The sequence below is a fragment of the Mauremys reevesii genome, linkage group 1, assembly GCF_016161935.1.
Source record: "Mauremys reevesii isolate NIE-2019 linkage group 1, ASM1616193v1, whole genome shotgun sequence".
Classification (NCBI taxonomy): domain Eukaryota; kingdom Metazoa; phylum Chordata; order Testudines; family Geoemydidae; genus Mauremys; species Mauremys reevesii.
Window position 1 is genome coordinate 41,820,470 of NC_052623.1, and position 24,990 is coordinate 41,845,459.

The 24,990-nt window shown below is 43.6% G+C and overlaps 1 protein-coding gene across 1 annotated transcript; it reads left to right on the forward strand.

Moving 5' to 3' along the window:
- The first annotated feature begins 1,236 nt into the window (after positions 1–1,236).
- RAB39A (RAB39A, member RAS oncogene family) lies at positions 1,237–19,290 on the forward strand. The gene is made up of 2 exons (XM_039519362.1): positions 1,237–1,590; positions 18,785–19,290. Exons 1-2 carry the CDS (start codon positions 1,268–1,270, stop codon positions 19,209–19,211), a joined length of 750 nt encoding a protein of 249 aa, XP_039375296.1. The 5' UTR covers positions 1,237–1,267; the 3' UTR covers positions 19,212–19,290.
- Positions 19,291–24,990: the final 5,700 nt, after the last annotated feature.

Genomic DNA, 24,990 nt, shown 5'->3' on the forward strand with positions numbered 1-24,990 from the left:
ATCATACCCCAATTCCCTGCTCATCCCTTTCAGTGCCTAGCTTGTACACCCCCACCCCACCACTGCCTCTCCAGTTTGCCCCCCTATCCACCCATCTTGCAGACCTTGTTGGATCTGTTGTGAGTTGTTACAAGCTGTTGAATAGGGCCTAGCATGTGTGAGTTGGAGGTTGGGGATGGAGGGGAAACTCTTGCTTCAAGGAAATGTCTTCCCCGCAATTAGCCCGGGTAATTGGCACCTAGGTCTTAGCACCCAGACTAGCCTAGCTGCAGGATGAACAGCCACACTGCAACAAGACATCTGAATCACTGTCCTCTTTGTGGCTGTCATGCAGGGCCGGCTTTATGACCTGCGGGGCCCGATTGGAATACTTGGCGGCGGTCCGGGGCTTTGGCGGCACTTAGGCGGTGGGGGGGATCTGCTCCGGGTTTTCTGCAGCACCAAAGGATCCCCCCGCCACTGAAATGCCGCCAAAGACCCTTGGAGCAGACCCCCTGCTGCCAAAATGCTGCCAAAGACCCCTGGAGCGGGGCCCCCTTAGACGCGGGGCCCGATTCTGGGGGATTGGGTGAATAGATTAAAGCCGGCCCTGCTCCCATGTGTCACTAGGACCTGTGCAGGAACATACCACAGTTGGTTAAGCTGCAGTAAGCTAAGCCACTCCATGAGTCTTTCCCACTGAATTCTGGAGATCTTGTCTGTCCTTTTGGGCAGGGGGGGTGGGGGGGAAATTGTGGGAAGGCACTGGAGGACTGTGGGCTCTGCGTGGCTTAGCGTGCCTCCTCACTGCAAAGTGGTTTGGTAATCCCCCAGCTGGGCCAGCTAGCACGGCTGAAAGCACCACCACACGGGGGTGAGAGGGTTGTGTGTGTGGGGGGGGGGGATGGGAGGAGTGCTGGGGTGACATCATCCCAAGAAGAGCATGAGTTAATCCTGCAGGGAAGGCACGGGCTGTGTGATGCAATGGCTCAGGCTGACCTGTTCAGCTCAACCTGAGCAGAACAGGTGCTGAAGGGACAGCGCCCTCCCTCCCCCACCTGTACCTCCTCCAATCCCCCAGCATCTCAGGGACCCAGCCCTCCCCCCTGCATGACGGGGTCCGTGGGACCCCCACCCCTGCCCTTTGCCCGTGGGGATCGGCGGGACCCCAGCCCTTCCCCATCGCCACCGGGAGCCAGGGGGCCCCGCCCCCGCTCCTCCCTGGCATCACAGGGTGCAGCTGCTCGGGTCCGAGCCGTCCCCTCCCCCCAGCCGGCCTGCAGCGCCGATGCCCGGGATAGGGGCGGTGGGAGCGCGGTGCAGGCACCGGCCGAGGAGGAGCCCCAGGAAGGGCCCCGAGGCCGAAGCGGGCCAGGCCGGGGCCGCCATGGACGCGGCGATCTGGATCTATCAGTTCCGGCTGATCGTGCTGGGCGACTCCACCGTGGGCAAGTCCTGCCTCCTGCACCGCTTCACCGAGGGCCGCTTCCCGGGGCCGCTGCTCTGCGACCCCACCGTGGGGGTGGACTTCTTCTCCCGCCTGGTGGAGATCGAGCCCGGCAAGCGGGTCAAGCTGCAGCTGTGGGACACGGCGGGGCAGGAGCGGTTCAGGTACAGGCGGCTCGGCTCGCTCCCGGCCTCCTCCCAGCGCCTCTGCCTCCCCGCCCGTCCCCTTGCGGCCCCCGGACCCCGCTCCTGCCTCCCCGCCCATCCCCGTGCGGCCCGGACCCTGCTGCTGCCTCCCCGCCCGTCCCCGTGCGGCCCGGACCCTGCCTCCCCGCCCGTCCCCGTGCGGCCCGGGCCCCGCTCCTGCCTCCTCGCCCAACCCCGCGCCGCCCCGGTACTCCCTGCCTCCCCGCCCATCCCCGTGCGGCCCGGGCCCCGCTCCTGCCTCCCCGCCCGTCCCCGTGCGGCCCGGGCCCCGCTCCTGCCTCCCCGCCCGTCCCCGTGCGGCCCGGACCCCGCTCCTGCCTCCCCGCGCCGTCCCGGTACTCCCTGCCTCCCCGCCCGTCCCCGTGCGGCCCCCGGACCAAGCTCCTGCCTCCCGCCCATCCCCATGTGGCCCAGACCCCGCTCCTGCTTCCCTGCCCATCCCCACACCGCCCTGGGACCCCGCTCCTGCTTCCCTGCCCCTCCCCGCACCGCCCCAGGACCCCCTGGCTCCTGGTCCATCCCCATGCTGCCCCAGGACCCCCTGGCTTCCTGCTCATCCCTGTGCCGCTCTGGGACCCCTCCCCTGCCTCCCCACACTGCCCTGGGACCCCCTGCCTCCCTGCCCATCCCCCTGCCACCCTAGCACCACACCTTGGACCGCCAGCCTGCCCCTACCCTTCCCCAATCACTCCTGTGCCTTCCCAGGACCACACCCCACACCTGGGACCCCTCCTGTCTCCACAACACACCTTGGACACACTCTGCTGCACCCTGATCCCACCCGGTCCACCCTCCTGCTGCTCCTCCCCTGCATAGACTCTAGTGCTCCCTATGACCCCCGCATCACTCCAGGGACCACACTGTCCTCCTAGACACTGCTTTCTAGGGTCCCCACTCTCTCCGAATTGCCTGTAGCCACAGGAACTCACCTCCACCCCAACCCCCACACTCCTGTCCTTCATCACACACTTCCCAGTCCAACCACTGGGGCCCTCCTCCTGTCTCTCCTCCCTCTGGAGAAGGCAAAGCCAGGCATCCCTCTTTCCCCCAAGGTACATCCTCCTCTCTTAAACCAGACTCTTGATGACCACTGTGCTTCCAGCATGTTCCTGAGCCTGGTGGGGTTAAATTGTGACAGGGACCCTCGTAGGAAATTTCAGGAGATTCATTTACACACACCATCTTCCTTCCTTGCAGATCCACAGTTCCTCCACAGCTGACAGGGCAATCTATTCCCTGGACAGGGAGACAGAGTAACCGGGGCGGCAAGTTGTATGGGCCCATGGTGCCCGTGATCCAGCAAATTCAGGGCCCAGGGGCCCTGCTCCTCCAATGTTCGGGGCCGGGTCACTCCCCCAGCCCCGCCTGCCACCCCCGCATACCTTCCCCTGGAACATCCCTACCTGCGCCGTGGGCTGCAGGCGGCTGCCCTGCTGCTCTACGGTGCACTCCCTCGCCGGCCGCTGCCAGCTACAAAAGGGAGCAGCACGGGCGGCAGGCTGAGGTGGCAGCACAGCCGCTGCCTGTGGAGGGAGGAGAGGAGGAGGTGCACACGTGATGGCATCCCTCCCCCTGGCACCCTCCACAGGGGAGGCAAGGGGGCTTCCTGGACCTGAGAGGGGCCTGTCCCTTAGGAGCACATGTAGTGATGGTGCTGGGTGAGTGTGCTTCTGGGGAGACTAAGGAGGCCCCTTCCTCAGAGCTCGCTGCTGCCGGCGGGGAGAGGGCTAGGGAACTGTAGAGTCCTTCTCTCTGGCCCAAGCCCCCGGGCAACCTGCCTGTACCCCAAACTCCTCATCCCCAGCCCCACCCCACCTAGAACCTGCACCCCACAGCCCTCACCCTACACCCCAACCCTCTAGCCCTGAGCCCCTCTCACCCTCCAAACCCCTCATGCCCAGCCCCACCCCAGAGCCCTCCCCCCAGCCAGAGCCCTCATCCCCGCATACCCTCCCACACATTGTGCAATATAGGGAAACTGTACTGTTTCCAGTCCATTTTTTTACATTATTTAAAAATATATATCTCAGCTTACAAGGCAGGTGTCGGGTGGGGGGACTTGGACCCCTTCTGGGCACCACCAAAAATTATACAAACCTGCCACCCCTGAGAGTAACCAGCAACTTTCCTGGGCTTGCATGAGTTGGAAGTGCATAAATATTTTTTTGCAGTCAGGCCTCTCCAAGATTAGTGCTGAATTCACTACTGATAACAACAGCCTCTTAATATTTTTCAGCTTCCTAGTATTTTCCTACAAACAAATGTAAAAAATTTATAAACACAGGCCTAATAACTAGTAGTCGCTGTATTTTGATTTTGCTGGCAAAGGGCCAATATATACAGTCAAGACTGTTAGTTGACTCAAAGGGATGTAAATAAAATACCATCTGAAATCAAATAATAGCCATCATTTAACATGATGATGCTCAAGGGATATGCAATGGTGAGTCATGTATGCCATTGCTTTGACATTTACCCACTAGTGTAAATGATATGTATTCTCCAATACCCAGCAGATACTTACCAGAGGAAATACCGTTAAATGTGTTTGGTTTGCTAATAGACTTGTCTTGACAGTTGGCATACATAGAAATTATGAAAACAATTATTGTGCTTAGCCTTTTAAATCTATTCAAGCACGTTATAAATAGATTACTAAAATATAAACAGTATGTTGGAAACTTGTATATTTGTCCTCTGTTCATTACACTTAAATGAAGAAAACTGTAAATCATAATCAAGCTATAACCTTTGGGAGATTAGAAGATGCCAAAACTTACTAGGATGCTTTTGTTGTAACAATAAAAATGACCAAGCAGTGTATAGGTCTGTTTTTCAAGTCTGCTCCAGCTCCTTTGCACTGTCCCACTGGTGCAAAGCTACATTGAGCCTGACTTAATACACTCCCAGAGGATTTCCCTGTGTAAGGGGAATCCATAGTAGTTATAGGCCAGCCCACTGCTGGTCCCAAGCCTAGGGGACATCCCCAGAGAAAAAGTACATTTTGATGGTACTTGCCGCCACCACCACCCTTTTCAGATCTGTTTCCTTCTTCTACATCCTATGGTAAAACTTCTGAGAAAGTTATTGGATCTGCCAGCGGTGTCTTGGGATTGGGATCTGATTCTAAGTAGGCTCATGGAAACACCATTTATATTGCTGAGGAGTGCATTACTTTTCAGTTAAAGTGGCATGGTTTTTAGTACCTCTGCAAAGTGGGTAAGCAAGTTGCAAGCCTGGATGGCTCCTTATACTGAGATCAGATAATACAGTGGTGGATACAGTTTTATTATTATTAATTTATTTGTATTGTGGTAGTACCAAGGGGCTGCAATTATGGACCAGGACCCTGTTATGCCAGGTGCTGTCCCAAGAGAACAAAAAGATCTCTACCCTAAGGAGTTTACAATCTCGTGGGACAAGAACCTAGATAGACTATGTTTAATGAAGATAAAGTGGTTATTCACCATGTATTTCTGACCAAGATAGGATAAAATTTCACCTAAATTAGTTAATTTTTTTGCCTACCTTTTTCCCTAAGCCTCACACTATTCCAGGGAAACTAGCTTAAGAAAGTCTGTTTGTGGACTCTGAGAAAAAGTCCAAGGAGAGATGATCTATGCTCACAGGTCACCCAAGTGGATTTAGTATGGCCTATAGTCAAGCTTGTTATGACAAATTGTTTGTACCAGGGAGATTGTGGGATGTTTTAAAGCTCATTCTACCAGTGTGTTAACATCAATAGCTTCCCTATAAAGTGTTTCAATTTCTGATACTGCCATTTGTTGCTCAGTTTATTCACAAAATTATTCTTGATTCTGAGACTCCGGCTTATGCCCAGATCAGAAAGCACTGCTTCTGTCTTTATTTAATTAAGTATTCACCAGCAAGCATTAGCAGATAACTGCAACAGGAGGGCTAATTTACTATATCAGGGATCTGCAGAGACAATTTTATGATAGAGGGAAAAAAAGGTTACTTACCAGTAACTGCAGTTCTCAGAATTTTTTTGCCTATGCCCATCCATGCTGATTCCACTTCTGTGGAGTGTCTTTCGTGAGCTAGATGAAGCTATGAGAAACTAGATTTATTAGGGGTAGTGCTTTTTATAATGGGGGTTTACAACATCAGATCAATGGTGCTGATGTTCCAGAATAGTCATACTGCTTTGGAATAGTATGTTCACATGAAGACTATGGATGCTGAAAGGCAACTATATTATCCTTGGCCTCATTTATTCTTCCAGAACTCCGCTGGCTCAGCTTTTGAAATGCATATCTTTTTATAGGTTTCAGAGTGATAACCGTGTTAGTCTGTATCAGCAAAAACAACGAGGAGTCCTTATGGCACCTTAGACACTAACCAATTTATTTGGGCATAAGCTTTTGTGGGCTAAGACCCACTTCATCAGATGCATGGAGTGGAACATACAGTAGGGAGATATAAATACACAGCACATGAAAAGATGGGAGTTGCCTTACCAAGTGGGGGGCCAGTGCTAACGAGCCAATTCAATTAAGGTAAAAGTGGGCTATTCTCAACAGTTGACAAGAAGGGGTGGAAATCACTTTTGTAGTGCTAATGAGGCCAATGTAAACAAGGTGGCCCATTTCAAACAGTTGACTAGAAGGTGTGAGTATCAGCAGGGGGAAATTAGTTTTTGTAGTGACCCATCCACTCCCAGTCTTTATTCAGGCCTAATTTGATGGTGTCCAGTTTGCAAATTAATTCCAAGTTCTGCAGTTTCTCATTGGAGTCTGTTTTTGAAGGCTTTTTTTGTTGAAGAATTGACACTTTTAAGTCTGTTATTGAGTATCCAGGGAGATTGAAGTGTTCTCTGACTGGTTTTTTAATGTTATAATTCCTGATGTCAGATTTGTGTCCATTTATTCTTTTGTGTAGAGACTGTCTGTTTTGGCCAATGTACATGGCAGAGGAGCATTGCTAGCACATGATGGCATATATCACATCGGTAGATGTGCAGGTGAACAAGCCCCTGATGGTGTGGCTGATGTGGTTAGGTCCTATGATGGTGTCCCTTGAATAAATATGTGAACTGTGGTTTGTTGCAGGGTTTGGTTCCTGGGTTATTGTTTTTTGTTGTGTGGTGTGTAGTTGCTGGTGAGTATTTGCTTCAGGTTGGGGGGCTGTCTGTAAGCGAGGACTGACCTGTCTCCCAAGGTCTGCGAGAGTGAAGGAGAGATCGTCCTTCAGGATAGGTTGTAGATCCTTGATGATGCGCTGGAGAGGTTTTAGTTGGGGGCTGTAGGTGACAGCTAGTGGCATTCTGTTACTTTCTTTGTTGGGCCTGTCCTGTAGTAAGTAACTTCTGGATGCCCTTCTGGCTCAGTCTGTTTCTTCACTTCACCAGGTGGGTATTGTAGTTTTAAGAACGCTTGATAGAGATCCTGTAGGTGTTTGTGTCTGTCTGAGAGATTGGAGCAAATGCAGTTGTATCTTAGGCTATGTCTATACTACCCGCCCGGGTCGGCGGGTAGCGTTCGACTTCTTGGAGTTCGATATATCGCGTCTCATCTAGACGCGATATATCGAACTCCGAACGCGCTCCCGTCGACTCCGGAACTCCACCACCGCAAACAGCAGTGGCGGAGTCGACGGGGGAGCCGCGGACTTTGATCCCGCGGCGTCTGGACGGGTGAGTAGTTCAAATTAAGGTAGTTCGAGTTCAGCTACGCTATTCGCTTAGCTGAACTTGCGTACCTTAGTTCAACCCCAGTGTAGACCAGGCCTTAGAGCTTGGCTGTAGACAATGGAGTTTTGGAGTCACATTGGCAAGTCACATGTCCATGCATGACTCAGTTCTTTATAGGCTGATGCCATTGTCCACATGCTAGTTTGAATGTTCCCAGGAAAGCTCAGATGTGGATTGGCATCTATCAAGTCCATTGTTAGTCAAGTACTCCCAATTACTTGAATAACGCCTTCCCACTACGTTGACCAGATTTAGGTGCTTCCTACAGCAAACACTTTAAATACAAGCATAGAGACAACACTCATAACTTCAGATATAAAAATTATACATGCATATGAATAGGATGATTACGTTCAGTAGAACAAAACCTTCGCAAAAATATGTTACATGGCATATTTAGCATGAAACATATTCCATTTATGTCATATTTACATTCATAAGCATATTTCTGTAAAGCATTATGGGGTGCAACATCACAGTTTCCTCAGGAAGTCAGTGGTGTCTCGAAGATAGCTGGGAGTGCTGGTAGGGTAGGGCCTGAGGAGAGAGTCTACATAGTCAGATAATCCTGCTGTCAGGGTGCCAGTGCCTGAGATGATGGGGCATCCAGGATTCCCAGGTTTATGGATCTTGGGTAGCAGATAGAATACTCCTGGTCGGGGGTCTAGGGGTGTGTCTGTGTAGATTTGTTCCTGTGTTTCTTCATGGAGTTTCTTGAGCAGATGGTGTAGTTTATTTTGGTAACCCTCAGTGGGATCAGAGGATAATGGCCTGTAGAATGTGGTGTCAGAGTTGCCTAGTATAGTTAATCTCTTATGAAGGTTTTTGAACCTTTTATTACTGTTAGCATTCTTCATTTCGACACACACACATCCCAGCTTTACTTATTTCAGGTAATAAAGAAGAGGTACTGACAGAGATCCAGGTGTCAGAGGAGACACTAAGACATATTGATAAAAGCAACAAGACACCAAGGCTTGATGGCATTTATACAATAGAATGTAAATTGGGCACTCCTATTTACTCTCTTATAATACAAGAACAAAGGGCTATTAAATTAGATTGTAAGATGTCACATTTAAAACTGATAAAATAAATACTTTTTTACACAGTGCATAATTAACCTGTGTAGCTCACAAGATATCATTGAAGCCAAGTGCTTAGGCTTGGTGAGCAAACAGTTTTTGTACCAATTTAACTACCGTACTTTGATTAGAGGTGTATATTTTTAATCAAATTAGTTAAATCAGTACAAATCATAGTGTAGATTAAGCTATTTTGGTATAAAGGTGTCTTACAGCAGTATAGTTTGTTATCCGTCCCTACACAAATAAGCTATGTCAATGTAAGCACCATTTACCAGTATAACTGTGTCCACATTAAGGACACTTCAACTGTATAGACAAGCCCTCGGTAAGATTTTTAAAAGGATTAGACATTTACATGGCTAATAAGAACATCCATAGTAATGTCAGATAGGGTAAAACATTATAAAGGATATAAGCTTCATGCTTCAACTCATAAATTAACTTCTAATTGACAGGGGTTAGGAAAAACTTTCCCTCTAGGCAGATTTTTTCCATAGTTGTCCATCACAGAGTTTCTTGCACCTTTCTCTGAAGCAACTGATACTGGCCACCGTCAGAGATAGGAACTAGACTAATGGACCACTGATGTAATCCAGTATGGCAAACCCTGTGTTCCTATCACATTCTTCATAGCTCTGCATTCTGTTTCTATAACATAGAAGGAGTTTCTAGAGAGGACGTTGGTTATGGAAGGAGATTTTAGGTAAGCAGATCCAACAGGTGAGTCAGAATGTGATTCTGAATTGGGAGCCGATCTTATTATTTGCACAAAATTTGCAAACATGAGTGATTGAAGTTAGTCAGGCTCCTGAATCCATCTTTAAGTACTAAAACCATGGCCTGGTTTTCAAAGAAGATGAGCAATCCCAGTTCCCATTGAAGTGACACTGTACCATAGTATATTTGTCTATACATTAAAGCAAAAAAATAAACTTCCAGGTTAAATGAGAGGAAACTCTGAACAATCTGTATGTGAAACTCACATGAATCCAGACTGGATAGTTTTTTCACATGACCTTCTCACATGTTAACACATTTGGTTTTTTCCTATGTATGACTGAATGCAAAGGTACCTCGTAGGAACAAATAATTTGCCGTTGGCAATGTCAGGACAGAATTGAAGAGAGAATGGATCGGTTGCCAGTTTGACTGGGTAGTGCTTATTACCTGCCTGGTTCAGTAGTGAGTAGGTAGTGTGGACTTTAAATTATTTTTTCAGCCGTCCCTGGGGCTAAACCACGTTGATTACTCTTATGTAATCTGAGCTGCAGACATTCATGCTATTCAGCACTGGTGAGGCCTCATTTGGAGTAGTGTCCAGTTTTGGGCCCCACACTACAAGAAGGATGTGGATAAATTGGAGAGAGTCCAGCGGAGGGCAACAAAAATGATTAGGGGGCTGGAGCACATGACTGATGAGGAGAGGCTGAGGGAACTGGGATTGTTTAGCCTGCAGAAGAGAAGAATGAGGGGGGATTTGATAGCTGCTTTCAACTACCTGAAAGGGGGTTCCAAAGAGGATGGATCTAGACTGTTCTCAGTGGTAGAAGATGACAGAACAAGGAGTAATGGTCTCAAGTTGCAGAGGGGGAGGTTTAGGTTGGACATTAGGAAAAACTTTTTCACTAGTAGGATGGTGAAGAACTGGAATGGGTTACCTAGGGAGGTGGTGGAATCTCCTTCCTTAGAAGTTTTTAAGGTCAGGCTTCACAAAGCCCTGGCTGGGATGATTTAGTTGGGTTTGATCCTGCTTTGAGCAGGGGGTTGGACTAGATGACCTCCTGAGGTCCCTTCCAACCCTGAAATTCTATGGGTGAGTTAAAGACAGAGATTGAACTTGAATTTAGCTTGCCTTGTTGCTCTTAGTTTTTCAGATATTTACAATTATACATGCAGTTTTTAATATAGATTAAATATAAATTGTGTGAAAGGCTATACCTTTATTATGGAGGTAATGGTAAAGGCTCCGCAGTTAGGGTCAAAATAGATTATCATCCCCAAACTCACAGCACTTACTCTATGAGTAAAGAATGAATTTTCCATTCACATACAACTAAATCTGTAAATCAGTTTGAGTTCAAATTAATTAAAAAGTGAGTCCTTTAAGAAATTTAGCCAGTGTCAATCTTTTCTTTGTTCTGAATTATCTTAATAATGGAATAACACAGACTCTTCAACTTTCCATATAATTAAAATTAATTGTAATCATGTGCATAGGCTTTATTTGAAAAAAAATAGATTGAAATTAAACTAAGTTATTCATGATTGTTGTCTGTATAATCATAATAATTAAATACTACAGATGGGCTCAGGTAACTTTTAAGTGAGGCATTGTGACTACAGAGTAAATCAACCAATTACCACCCTTCTCCTACAGCTAATTTGCATGCAATAAGTCTATTGGCTGTAATGAGACAGTGGTATGAAGCAGACTGGACAGTGTGTCAAGAATTTTCATTGGTTGATTACTTGACCCAATTATCACTGCTCCCTAACGTTTCTTTGCCTGCATACTAGCTTGGGCATCTCTGTGTGAAAGTCTCCCCATAGCACTGCTGCCTCAGCTCCACTAAGCACCAAGCCAGACCTTCTGGGGAAACTGAGGGAGGAGTGCACGGGGAGCCCTTAAACCCCAGAGTCATTGGGATTCTGGCACTGGGCTCCCCAAACCTACTCTCATATTTTGCCTGTCTCATTAAGACCACCCTCTAACTCATACATCAATAAGAAATTAAGGGTCAGAGTCACCAGTGAAGTTTGACTGGTTTGCACTGGTGTGATGCAAAGCAGCTGTACACCTATCTTAACTGTCTAGTGCACACTGTCTGTTTTGCTCTGCACTAATGTAGCAGTGAATTTGCCCGTAAAAGATAATTTTTAAAAATTATTTACGGTTGATATTACATATAATCAAAGCATTAGAAATTTCACATGGTCAATTTTGCTTTAGGTTTCTTGTTTAATGTTTGAAATTTTTAATAACTTTTAAATACCAGGGAAGTTCGAAGACTGAAAACTAAATTTTGATGCAGATAAGGTTGAGAGTATTTATCAGTAGCTTAAGGGTAAACATATTGCATAGATGTTGTAATTATCCCAAAACTATGCATTACAAAGCCAGGATATTATATTAATACATTATGGCTTTGTAAAGCATGGTTTTGGGATAATTATACCATCCCTGTAATTTTTTAATTGATTGATATGTACTTTCAAATTTAACTCCATTATAATATACACCTCTACCTCAATATAACGCTGTCCTCAGGAGCCAAAAAATCTTACCGCATTATAGGTGAAAACGTGTTATATCGAACTTGCTTTGATCCACCGGAGTGCGCAGCCCTGCCCCCTCCAGGAGCACTGCTTTACCGCGTTATATCCGAATGCGTGTTATATCCGGTCGCGTTATAGCTTAGGCTGGGAATAAAAATAATTCTCTTTCTAAATTAGATAAAGATAAAGCTTTCATTTGGAAAGTTTCCTTCATTTTAGTAAAAATCAGTGAGATCAGAATAAAAAAGAAACTGGTAGCTAAATAAGCATCACTCTAAAATGAGCATCACTTTAAGAATACAGTTTGATTTGATTCGTATAGCCTCTAATTTATTTTCAGAAACAGTTGCCCAGTGAATAATATCTTATCATTGCTTTAATTTAGAATGACTATCAGGGACTTATTTTTTTAACCTAATTACTCAGTTTAATCTAAAATGACTTCTGAAATAAACAATTTCCTCCTTTAGTAAAGCCAGTTTAATCAGGATTAATTAACCTACAGAAGGATTCCTCTAAATGAGAAGTCATGATTTCAATAAGCATTTTAGAATCTACATTCAACAATATACTCTCAATTAAAACGAAAGAGTGTGAAATTATTATTCTTTGGAGGGTCAGTTTGCTGCATGATTTTCTGATGGAGCAATCTCATTTTCAACAGGAAACTGTTGTAGAATACAGAATTATTTTGTGGGCCTTGTAATTGTAGAATTCAGGATCAAAGCCATCTGGTTCCGGTTTAATATCTACTGTAGCCTTATTTAATCTATTGAACAGGCAGAAACTTATTAAGATTTATTTTAACATGTTCTGTTCGACAAAGATTAACTTTCTCAAAAAAAACACCTGCCTTTTTTGTTGAAAAGTGTTGTATGAAGATTACAAATGTATTATTGATAGTTTTGATACAAACTCTCTTGTTGCAAATCTGAAATGATAGCAGTCCTTTCAATAATCTGATATCCTTTAGTTAACATTGTTTAACTGGGGGTGGGTTTTTTATTTGTTTGTTTTGTTTGTTTGTTTTTTTGAAGATTAGAATGTTTTACTATAATTAGCAAAAGCGCAAATGGTTCATAGGTTTCATAACCTGTAACTGGTTTATATGGAGTAGAGAATAAATATAGCATTGTTTTTTCTAAATGATTTTTAGACTGAAGTTTAGTAACACTCCTAAACTTGGTTTGATTCGCACGTAGAAAATCTTTGTGATATCATGACTCTAATATAATAATCTAATAAGAGGGAAATACTGTATATTTTATTTTCTCTTTTACAATAAATAAACTTATTTTAGGGTCTGATTGCAGCACTTATTTGCACATTGCTAGTGATGTCAATGGGTGTTTTGCTTATGAACTGCATCATGCTGTTCATAATTATTGTGATGGTGGTCAGACGGTGGTCACAAGAAGAATGTCTGAGATGTAATTAAGCTCTTTTCCTTTAAGGTTGGGCAGGACAGAGTGAGTTGAGAAATAAATTTAATACCATTGAAAATACTAAAAGATTTTCCCTTAATATTAGTAAGGACCAAATTCTGCCCTTGCATATGGTTTCATAGAATCTATAGCTGGAAAGACCTATTGTGCATCATCTAGTCCATGCACTTTCATCACTACATGTTAGAGGATAGTGTGAATGAGAACCACTGAAGTCAGAGATAAAATGCATCTACTAAGTCACCAAGGCCCAGATCCTCAAAGGTATTTAGGAGACTAACTCCCATTGAGTTGAATGGGAGTTAGGCACCTAAATAACTTTGAGGATCTGGGTCATAGTCCATTTCCCAGCCAATGCTGGAATGTTCCCCAAAGTATATTTTTCTAGTGTTTGCTCAGTCTAGTTTTAAAAACCTCAAGTCTGGGGTCTTTCATGACTTTTTTTGGAGTGACTGTTCAACAGCCTAATAGATTTTAGTGCTAGGAAGATTTTTTTTTCCTGATTTTCATCCTCAATTTCCTACTTCTTAATTTTATCTCATCACTCATAATTATACTTTCATGTAATACACTACTCTAAATAATTGCTTTCCTTGAGTTTAAACCTCTTCAAATATTTGTAGACAGTATTTCCACACATATCTGCCCGCCTTAGCTGTCACTTAATCAAACTACACCTATCTAAATCATTTTTTAAAAAATCTTCCCTCGTGTTATTTTCTCCAACCCGCCTCTTTTGCTGTTTTCTGAACTCCCTCAAGTTTATCAGGTTCTCTTTAATAACGAGATCTGAAAATGAAAGATTTATTTGAGTTATAATTGTACCAAAAGATAGAAACTATTCTCTCCCTTATATGATGCCACTTCTTACGTAGTCCAGAATTACAGTTGCCTTTTTTAATCATTTGTTTATTTTGCAGAATTGTTTTTAGTCAATTAAACAAACAATACAGGCCAGATTCTTAGGTGGTGTAAATCAACATTGCTGTAGTGAAGCCATGGAGCTACACTGATATACAGCTGAGGATCAGGTCCTGTATATGTAAAACACACAGGTGTACATGAGGTATTATTTAAAGACAAATAGACAGTTCATGGATATTTGATGCCACATAACTCTATATAAGAAAGTATGGTACTTGTATAGCATTATTCCAGTATAAACCAATATCTAATTTTCTGTCCCCTATTGCTTATATCACTTTCTGCATTACTGTTTTCAAGGATTTTCTTCAGATTGCTTGCATTATTTACATTGTTTCAAGTTAAATCTCATTTTGGTGGCAATATTTCTAGTCTCTCTAGATCCATTTCAATTATTTCTTATGTCCTTGCTTGCATTTGCAAGTCATCCAAAGCATCATCTGAAAATTTCAGCAACATTCTAGTTATGCCCTTTTCTAAATCATTAGTGAAAATACTGAGTAAGACAGAGCCTGACACAGATCCTTTAGACACTTCACACAAAGTATTATCTACCCTGTATTTATGGTTCTTCAGCCAGTTTTCAGCAACGTCATTTTTCAGATCCAAGCCAATTTGAATTAATATTGAGGGTAAGATTCCATTGGCTTCACTTTAGAACTACACACACACACACACTCTCTCTCTCTCTCGAATTTGGCCATAAGATATTGGAATAGATCAGTCCAAAATATTAGGGTAAACAGTTAGTCTTACCCTAGTATACAGCTGCTACCCCTTCAAATGCAACTTGCTGTGACTACCAAAATTTAATTATCCCAGGATTCACGTACACATCTGCAACATCATTATTTGAGTTTGTTATACCTTTATGTTCAAATTGTAATAAAAAACTATACAGGTGATAAACTGAACAGTTAAGGAGGGTTACTGCCATAGAAAAATATGTTCTCAAGTAGGGTTTACCCTGATCCAAACTATTTTAGCAGCATCCTCAGAGGTCATCACAGAATCATAGGACTGGAAGGGACCCCAAGAGGTCATCTAGTCCAGTCCCCTGCACTCATGGCAGGCCTAAAGCATTGTCTAGACCAGGGGTGGCCAACCTGTGGCTCTGAAGCCACGTGTGGCTCTTCAGAAGTTAATATGCAGCTCCTTGTATAGGCACCAACTCCAGGACTGGAGCTAAAGATGCCAACTTTCCAATGTGCCGGGGGGGTGCTCACTGCTCAACCCCTGGCTCTGCCACAGGCACTGCCCCCACTCCATCCCTTCCCGCCCCCTCCCCTGAGCCTGCCATGCCCTCGCTCCACCCCCGAAGAGCCTCCTGCACACCAGGAGACAGCTGATCAGGAGGTGTGGGGACGGAGGGGGAGGCGCTGATCGGCAGGGCTGGGAGGAGTGGGAGACTCTGGGAGCGGAGGAGATTGCTGATGAGTGGGCTGCTGACGTATTACTGTGGCTTTTTGGAAATGTACATTGGTAAATTTTGGCTCCTTCTCAGGCTCAGGTTGGCCACCCCTGATCTAGATCATCCCTGGCAGGTGTTTGGCTAACCTGCTCTTAAAAATCTCCAATGATGGAGAGATTCCACAACCACCCTAGGAAATTTATTTCAGCGCTTAACCACCCTGACAGTTAGGAAGTTTTTCATAATGTCCAAACTAAACCTCCATTGCTGCAAGTTTAGTCCATTGCTTCTTGTCCTATCCTCGGGGATTAAGAAGAACAATTTTTCTCCCTCCTCCTTGTAACAACCTTTTATGTACTTGAGAATTATCATGTCCTCTCTCATTCTTCTCTTTTCCAGACTAAACAAACCCAGTTTATTCAATCTTCCCTCATAGGTCATGTTTTCTAGACCTTTAATCATTTTTGTTGCTCTTCTCTGGACTTTCTCCAATTTGTCCACATCTTTCCTGAAATGTGGCACCCAGAACGGGACACAATACTCTGGTTGAGGCCTAATCAGCACAGAACAGAGCGGAAGAATTACTTCTCATTTCATAGTATATTGAAGGCCCATGACAGATGATGTGAGAGGAATATTAATTAAAAAACTAGAACAATATATAATTAACGTGGCATACATTAAAAGGATTAAAAACTGGCTAACTAATAGGTCTCAAAATGTAATTGTAAATGGTGAATCAGCATTGAGCGAGTGTGTTTCTAGTGGGGTCCTACAGGCCTCTGTTCTTGACCCTACACTATTGAACATTTTTATTGATGACCTGAAAGAAAACATAAAATCATCACTGATAAAATTTGCAGATGCCACAAAAACTGGGGGAGTGGTAGATACTGAAGAGGTTAGGCTCACTGATACAGAGCTGTCTGGATTGCTTGTTAAACTGGGATCAATGTGGTTTAATACTGCTAAATGTAAATGAATATGTCTAGGAACAAACAATGTATGCCAGACTTATACAATGGGGAACTCTATCCTGGGAAGCAGTGACTCTGAAAAAGAGTTTGGGGTTGTGATGAATAATCAGCTGAACTTGAGCTCCCAGTGTGAAGCTATGGCCAAAATCCATGGCTGCATTATCAGGGGAATATCAAGTAGGAGTAGAGAGGTTATTTTACCTCTGTATTGGGCATTGGTGCAATCACTGCTGGAATATGCATCCTGTTCTTACGTCCACAAGTCAGGAAGGATGTTGATAAATGGAAAGGGTTCAAAGAAGAGTCACGAGAATGATTGAAGGATTGGAAAACATACTTTATAGTGATAGACTCAAGGACCTGAGTTTATTTAATTTAACAAAAGAGAAGGTTAGGGGGTAACTTGATTACAATTTATAGGTACCTTAATTAATTAATAATAATAATTTACCTGCTGAGGAACAGATATTTGATAATGAGGTCTTCAATCTAGCAGAGAAAGATTAAACGCGATCCGCTGGCTAGAAGTTAAAGCTAGAGAAATTCAGACTGGAAATAAGGCCTAGATTTTTAACAGAGAGGGTAATTAACCATTGGAACAATTTACCAAAGGTTGCATTGGAGTCTCCTTTAAAAACAAGATTGCATATTTTTCTAAAAGATATGCTCTAGGAATTATTTTGGGGAAGTTCTCTGGCCTATGTTATACAAACTAGATGATCACAATGGTCCCTTCTGGCCTCGGAATCAATTACAGATGGCTAGAGCCCCAATGCTGAATGGCTTGTTCCAAGCCTGAGTGATTGTAGCATAAAGAATTTTGGGAGCCCTGTACCATAGATAGGCAAGAGGTAAAGAAAGGTTCTTTGTCAGAGCTGTAATAAGTGCATTTGCCCCTCTGATTTCTTTTTGGCCAGTGTTACAGAACTTCCTTTCTAGGTCTTGTGGTATATTTAAAACTGTTAAAATTGTAAAATATCACCTTCAGTTGTCAAGGGCTTTCCTGATCCTGCTTGTAAGGTATGGGGCTCTGTGGGAAAGCGTGCCATCTGGGTCAGTCTGTGCAGAGAGCCAGCCTAGAGCAAGGTGGGTGACTTGTGCCTCTTTGCCTTAGGGAGCAGTTGCTTTGTCTTCCTCTGTTTTTGATTTTGGCAAGTTAGGGTTCAGGGTTCTAAGAAATAAAGCAGTGTTGTGTTGCAGCCTTCCAGAAAGAGTGTTTTATTTTTCTAACTTCTCTCTTCGTTTTCCATGAACATAACAAGTCTTATTGCTGCTGATCTCAACAGGCATGATTATCTGCACAGAGTTTAATATCAAGGAATTGGTTTGAGAGGAGATTACAATAAGTATACTTGTCTATGGCAAAGTTAAGCCCTAATTCTGTCAACACTGTTCCATGTGCTTAACTATAGAACTATTCACATGAGCAGAGTGGAGTCTATGCATGAGTGTTTGCAGGCCGGGCCATCCCTAAGGAGGTACAGGGCCCGGGACAAATCAGCCACCCTGCAAGTCTCCTCACTGTCTGCCTGGCACACCTGCCCACCCAGCCGCTGCTCGCCTCCTCATCCCCCCACCCACCATTCTCCTTCTTGCCATCTGCCCACCTCCCCGCTAGTCTTCTCTCCATCTGTCCGGTGTGCCCCGCCCTGCCCGACCACCGACCTGCCACCCGCCTGCCTCCTCACCCCACTCCTGCCTGCCCGCCTGCCGCTCGCCTCCTTCCCCACCTCCACCGCTCGCCTCCCCATTTGCCTCCTCACTTGAATACCAGGACAAATGGTGTCCTGATCATACATTGGTCAGGATGTGGGACAAAGGGCTAAATATCAGGACAGTCCCAATTTTATCAAAGTGTGGGACCCCCCCAAAGTGCAGGGCCGGGGCGGTCACCCTGATTCACCCTACCCAAGGGACAGCTCTGTTTGCAGGATCAGAGTCTTATCTTTAAAAAAATTTAGTGGTTAATGCTGTAATTTTTTTTTCTTGAATAAGTGCAACATGGTAATTTTTTTACAAGAAATACCTCTTTCCAAACTGAGTCTGCATCCAAAGCTGATATCAGAGATGTTGAGTCCAAAGATGCTGCATGCAGTGACAGCTTTTGGCTTTAAGAAAATATGGACAATGAACATGATCAAAGACAACTTCAGTAAATAAATTCTGGCTCATGAAAAAGAACAAATGTGTATTTTGTGAAGAGATGGTAGCAAGTAAAGAATGTACTGCTGCACTGAAATATTAACTTGAGAAATGTAATTACATTCCCTTTTAAACTCTTATTTTCCCCCCCCCCCCCTTCTCTCTTCACTTTTCAGATCAATAACACGATCTTATTACCGCAATTCTGTTGGCGGCTTACTGGTGTTTGACATCACAAACCGGCGATCTTTTGAACATGTGAAAGACTGGCTAGAAGAAGCTAAAATGCATGTACAGCCATTTCAAATTGTGTTTCTGTTAGTTGGACATAAATGTGATTTAGTATCACAGCGTCAGGTGACAAGAGAAGAAGCTGAAAAACTGTCATCTGCCTGTGGTATGAAATACATAGAAACCTCAGCAAAAGATGCCACAAATGTTGAAGAATCCTTTACGATTCTGACCCGAGACATATATGAACTTGTAAAGAAAGGAGAAATTTCTATACAGGATGGATGGGAAGGTGTTAAAAGTGGCTTTGTTCCAAATGTTGTCCATTCATCAGAGGAGGCCGTAAAGCCTAGAAGACAATGCATCTGCTGAACTCATTGCATGCCAAAGAGCATATCAGGTGTTTAGAGAATGATACCAACATAAATAACATCATTCTGAAGACATAATAGATCATGATGTAGCTGAATCACCAAAATATAATTCATTTTTGTATCATTTTGTCTAATTCATAACTTCATAACATTTAAAGTGCTTTTTTCCCCACATAACAATAACTTTGAGCAGTCTTCAAGAAAATAAATTAGATATTGCTTAAGGAAAAATATGTGCTAAGTAGCAAGATGATGAGAGAGTGCAATAATCATCATGGTAGCATCCTTTATGGGCTTTGTATTTTGAACAGAGTTTAAAATCAAGCTCTTGTATATAGGCTAAGTGCTGATAAGCTCGTTGCTCCAAATCATCCTGCCTCCATTTTGGGATAAAAAATATTATAACCTGTATTTTTTTAATTGTGATTCTTCATTCATGAAGAATGGATTTGCTAAAAGACAGCTAAGATTTAGAGCACTGTAGAATTTCATAATATAAATCACTTTGAAGAAAGCAAACTGAAAGATTGCTCCATCAGCAAACACTTTTGTTATGACTGTGAATACAAGCCTTACTAAAGAAAAAGAATGTATTTGAGAAGACTAATATATTTATATACTAAAACAGGGAATAGAAGAAATGAAGTTTAGTATGAAATATTTTCTGAATCACCAGTGTAACTAGATGTAATACAACAAATGGTATAGCCATTATTCTAGATGCATAGAAAATAGGTTTTCCAACTACTAGAAGCTAGATACCAAGAAGGTAATTTAAAATTTGTGAAGTGTAAAATTTTTGTTAAAATAGGAGTTGCTTTAGGCAAGTATGATGGTTGTGTATTTTAAGGAATTAGTTTACACTTCTGAAGTATAATAATTAATTCATCCATGAAAATATTTATCACAGTTGATAACCTAATATTTATTGGGCCAGATCCTCAGCTGGGATAATTGGCATAAAGTTATGCCAATTACACAAGCTGGAGATCTTGCCCACTAGCTTTAGAGAATAATTCTGATTCTGACTAGGAGTAAGATTCAAGAAAATATTTAGGGCTGTGTCCTAAAGGGACTCCTGCCCTGAATATGGAGAAAATAGGGATTGGTTTATTCTCAGCCACTCTTTGTCAAATTGTGATCCACAGAATGAAAGGTTCTGAGAATCTAGCAGTTGGGAATTGGCATGTTGGGAGGGGAGAGAGTCCATAAGAGGATTTCACTCTTAAGAGGTAGACATAGAATGAAAAAAGTTGGAGGATCCCTGTTCTAAGAAAACAAAGAACACTGAATCTTAAACTAAGAAATTTGACCCAGCAAACCTGCTGCATTTTAACTGACCTTGGGCTCACCTTCCTAACTACCTATGGGCATAACAATACTTGCTTTGTGCAGAATATTCCTCTATGCGTCACTTATATGCCAAGTAACCCAATGTCACTTGTATCCTGGTGGCAAAACAGATGGATGGCGATGAGCGCTCACCTCTGAATCAACTGCACTAAAAATCCCTTGACTTCAAATGGCATTGAACTGAACTCTTCCAGGGCCTGATTCTCATTTATATTAAGGCCCCTTTATGCTGGCAGAGTGATATAAAGGGACCTTAGTATAAATGGGAATCTGGCCCTAAGAGTCTAGTGCCATACTATCAGGGGTGGCTCTAGACATTTCGCCACCCCAAGCACTGCGTCATGCCGCGGGGGGCACTCTGCTGGTCGCCGGTCCCATGGCTCCGGTGGACCTCCCGCAGGCGTGCCTGCGGAGGGTCCTCTGGTCCCGCAACTTCGGGAGAACCCTCCACAGGCGTGCCGCCGAAGGCTGCCTGCCTGCCGCCCTCCCGGCGACTGGCAGAGTGCCCCCCCCGCAGCATGCTGCCCCAAGCACGCGCTTGGTGTGCTGGGGCCTGGAGCCGCCCCTGCATACTATAGCAATTAACATAATCTGCTGTGTGCCGTGAACCAACCTATTCCTGTGTATTACATGCTGCTAGAGGCAAGGGGCCTGATTCTCCACTGACTTTCACTTTTTAGAGCTTGTCAATACAAACACTTAGTTTACAGCTAGCTGGGGTGGTGCAGCACGTTAAGGGTATGTCTACACTGCAAAGAAAACCCCATGGCATCGAGTCTCAGAGCCCAAGTCAACTGCCTCAGGCTTGCGGGACTCAGGCTGTAGGGCTAAAAATAGCAGCATATCATTTGGGCTGTTGCCATGCCCCCCGCTTTTTAACATGGGTGTAGTTTGGGGGGGCAGGGTTGGTCTCGGACTTGCAGTTTGGGGGGGCAATACTGCCACCAAGCGCAGCCCCTGCCAGCACCGCTCCGCACCTGCATGAGGCTTGCAGTTTGGGGGGGCAATGCTGCTCCCTGCTACCCAAAATATGAGCATGTTAAAATGGGAGAGTGCATAGCCCCCTGGTTCCGGCATCGCCCTCCCACTGTTACAAAGGTTCCAGGGCCCTTGCTTATAGGTCTCAAAATATTTCCTCATAGCTTATAAGGGAGACAGCAAAGTCCAATGGCTAAAGCATCAGATTGAGAGTCAGGAGACCTGAATTCTGACTCATTGTGTAACCATGGGCAAGTCGCTTGAGCTCTGTGCTTCAGTTTCCTCCTCTCTAAAATTGGAATGATAATTCTTACTCACCTTTGCAAAGCTATTGAGATCTAGCACGACTATAAACTCTTGGGGGCAGGGACCATTTTACCTGTGTGATTGTACAGCACCTGTCACAATGGAGCCTGGAGACTATGGCTTCTACCACAATGCAAATAATAGTTACACAGATGAAAAGAGCTATGTAAGTGCTAAGTATCATTATTTTAAGTCTACGTTTAATTGCATGCATCCCCAGGTCAGAGTTGTTCATTTGTAAAAAAAAAAAAAAAAAAAAAAAGATTCCTGAACGCTCTGGAGCCAACACACTTTTCTTTCTATGTGGAAGATTTTTGGTGTGGGAACATTGGGGAAACGTTGGGGAAATGCACAGACTAATGAAACAATCATCTGAATACAGCCTTAATGATCTCTATTGGAAATGTTGTAGTCTTCAGTTAATTACAATGGGAGGGAGGATTTAACCAGATTTGACTGTGTGAGGAATTGCCATAGCCAATAAAACCAGAAAGGATTTGCAATGCATTTTAAAGTACTGTGCACATATTCATCTTATTTGTAGCACCTATAACTGTAGAGTAATGTGTAAATTCCAACATTGCATATCTAGATAACATATTAAAATGATACAGTACCTTCTCACTACACACGTTTAATAGAAGTCTCTGCTGTATAGCTGACTTGATGAAACGTATGAACTTGCTTTTATATGTTTTGCAGTGCAATATCTAAGTAACAGCTTGAGCACGTTGTAGATATCTGATTATATCTTAATGCACCTTAATTCTTTTTTCAAGAAAGTTTAAAGATAATCACTTGAAACTAATAGTGGAGCTTAATATTGTTCTTTATAGCTCATTTTGCCTGCCAAATTAAAATATAGAAATGGTAGAGGGAAAAATAATCCTTTACAAATTAAATATTTTTTCTGAAGTATTTTACGTATGGTAAGTCCCATTTATGGATAAGTAGAATCCTAAAAGCAAGTCTGTCTGCATTTGGATTCCAGTGTCCACTAATGAAGTGGTTCTCAACCAGAGGTACACAGAGGTCTTCCAGGGGGCACGTCAACTTATCTACTTGCCTAGTTTTACAATAGGCTACTTAAAAAGCACTAGCGAGGTCAGTAGAAACTAAAATTTCATACAGACAATGACTTGTTTATACTGCTCTGTATCTATAGACTGAAATGTAAGTACAATATTTATATTCCAATAATTTTATTTTATAATTCTATGGGGAAAATGAGAAAGTAAGCAATTGTTCAGTAATAGTTTGCTGTTACACTTTTGTATTTTTAAGTCTGATTTTGTAAGCAAGTAGTTTTTAAGTGAGGTGAAACTTGGGGGTACACAAGACAAATCAGACTCCTGAAAGGGGGTACAGTAGTCTGGAAAGGTTGAGAGCCACTGATCTAACAAAATTCTGGCATCAAAACTTTGGTTTGTGCCACTGCAATTTTAAAAATGTTATTAGAGCTTTAAGATGTTTTAAAATTTTAGTGAAGAAAAATAATCTTGCTCTGCTCACTGAAATGCTTTACGCAGTAGAGTTCTTCAGATAACTGTGGCTTACAATATACCCTAAGTGGCAGCACATAGCTTAGGAGCAGATCAGAGAATGAATTGTGACTCAAATTTAGTCAGTTTCTCCCCTGTTTCCCAATCCTCTGAGAGGAAGGGCAGTATAACACTTAGACACTTTTCCTGATGCAGCTTGCTCCCCACTGTGCATCCAGCCAGCCACTCTGGCTGGCAGGTGGAGAGAACAGAGCCTGGGCTCCTCTCACTCTCCACTTCTTGCCATCCTTGCTCTCCCACAGGAGCTGGAGCCATGGCCTAAGCAGCCCTTATTCAGCCATATAGGGAAGAAAGGGGTGGAGGGGCAGGGCTTAGTCCCCTGCCTGTAAGAGCTGTGGCAATCTAGCCAAAATGTTTTAAAATATTTTACAAAACCACATAGGACAATTGTTAATAGTTAAGACTCTTCTTGCTGGTTTTGCAGAGACAATCTTTTAAATAATTTCATGGAATGCTGTTCCCAGAACAAAATATTTGAATGTAGTAATATTTACAACAATTCCTAATTACCAAAAACCCACAAGTTAACACCACAGTAGTCTGACAGTAATGATTACGAATTTCAAAGGAACAGGTACTATCCTTTATGGAATTGAATCTACACATATTTTCAGAGACTGTGTACTACAAAATAATAAAGGTTGTAACCAAATTATTTGTAAAATTATATAAACCACTTTAAAAGAATTAGTTGCTATGATTTGCACAACAAAATAAAGAGATTATGAATGTGCTAGAAGAAAAATCTGATTGCTTGTCAGCGATTCTTTATTTATTTATATTGCAATAGCACCTTGAGTCCTAGTCATGGACCTGGCTAACGGGATAAGGAATAGTATTGCCAATTTCTGAAAGTATTTAGAAACAGGAGTATTTGTGTTGAATGCCACATTCAGCTGTCCATCCACTTAGGAGAAAAAAAACTTCCAAAAGCGTATCTCATTGGTATACCTACACTTTTGATTGGCTCAAAATGCTTAAACTTTAAAAGTGTGGTTCTCTGAAAAATGACGATATAAAGATGGCACCCTCTTACTCAGCAATTCTTTCCTCAGTACTAAGGCTCTAACACATCTAAAACAGAGCGTTAAATTCTGTTTTGTGTGCATCAACAACAGAATTGTTTACTAAATTACAATTACTGCGCAAATCTGTTGAAGGCAGTGAGGTTGCAAAAATGTAACTGGGGCCATAATACAGGTGTAATTGAAGACATAATTTGGCCCACAGTACATTTATTACTGGTGACAAAACGTGAGAAGGAAAATACTTAACCTGACTCTCAGATTCCAGGTTCCTTTTGTGGGGCAGGGATGGCAGTTAGAAAAACCTCCTTTTTACATAAACTAGGCACATTTGATGTGGAACCACTGAGACCACAGGCGCCAACTTTCTAATGTGCCAGGGGGTGCTTGATCCCGGCCCTGCCCCAACTCTATCCCTTCCCCCATGGCCCCACCCACACCCTGCCTCTTCCCACCCCATGCCGCCCCTGCCCATAGGCACAGGAACCAGGGTTGCGGGGGGTGCTGCATCACCCCCAGCCTCCCCACTGTCAGCCCCTTGCCTGGGTCCCAG

What these genes read in the sequence shown, in the direction of transcription:
- RAB39A (XM_039519362.1), top strand. Translation starts at nt 1,268, where the DNA reads ATGCCCGGGATAGGGGCGGTGGGAGCGCGGTGCAGGCACCGGCCGAGG. An exon ending in GCGGGGCAGGAGCGGTTCAG is followed by an intron (nt 1,591 to 18,784) that starts GTACAGGCGGCT and finishes TTCACTTTTCAG; the next exon opens with ATCAATAACACGATCTTATT.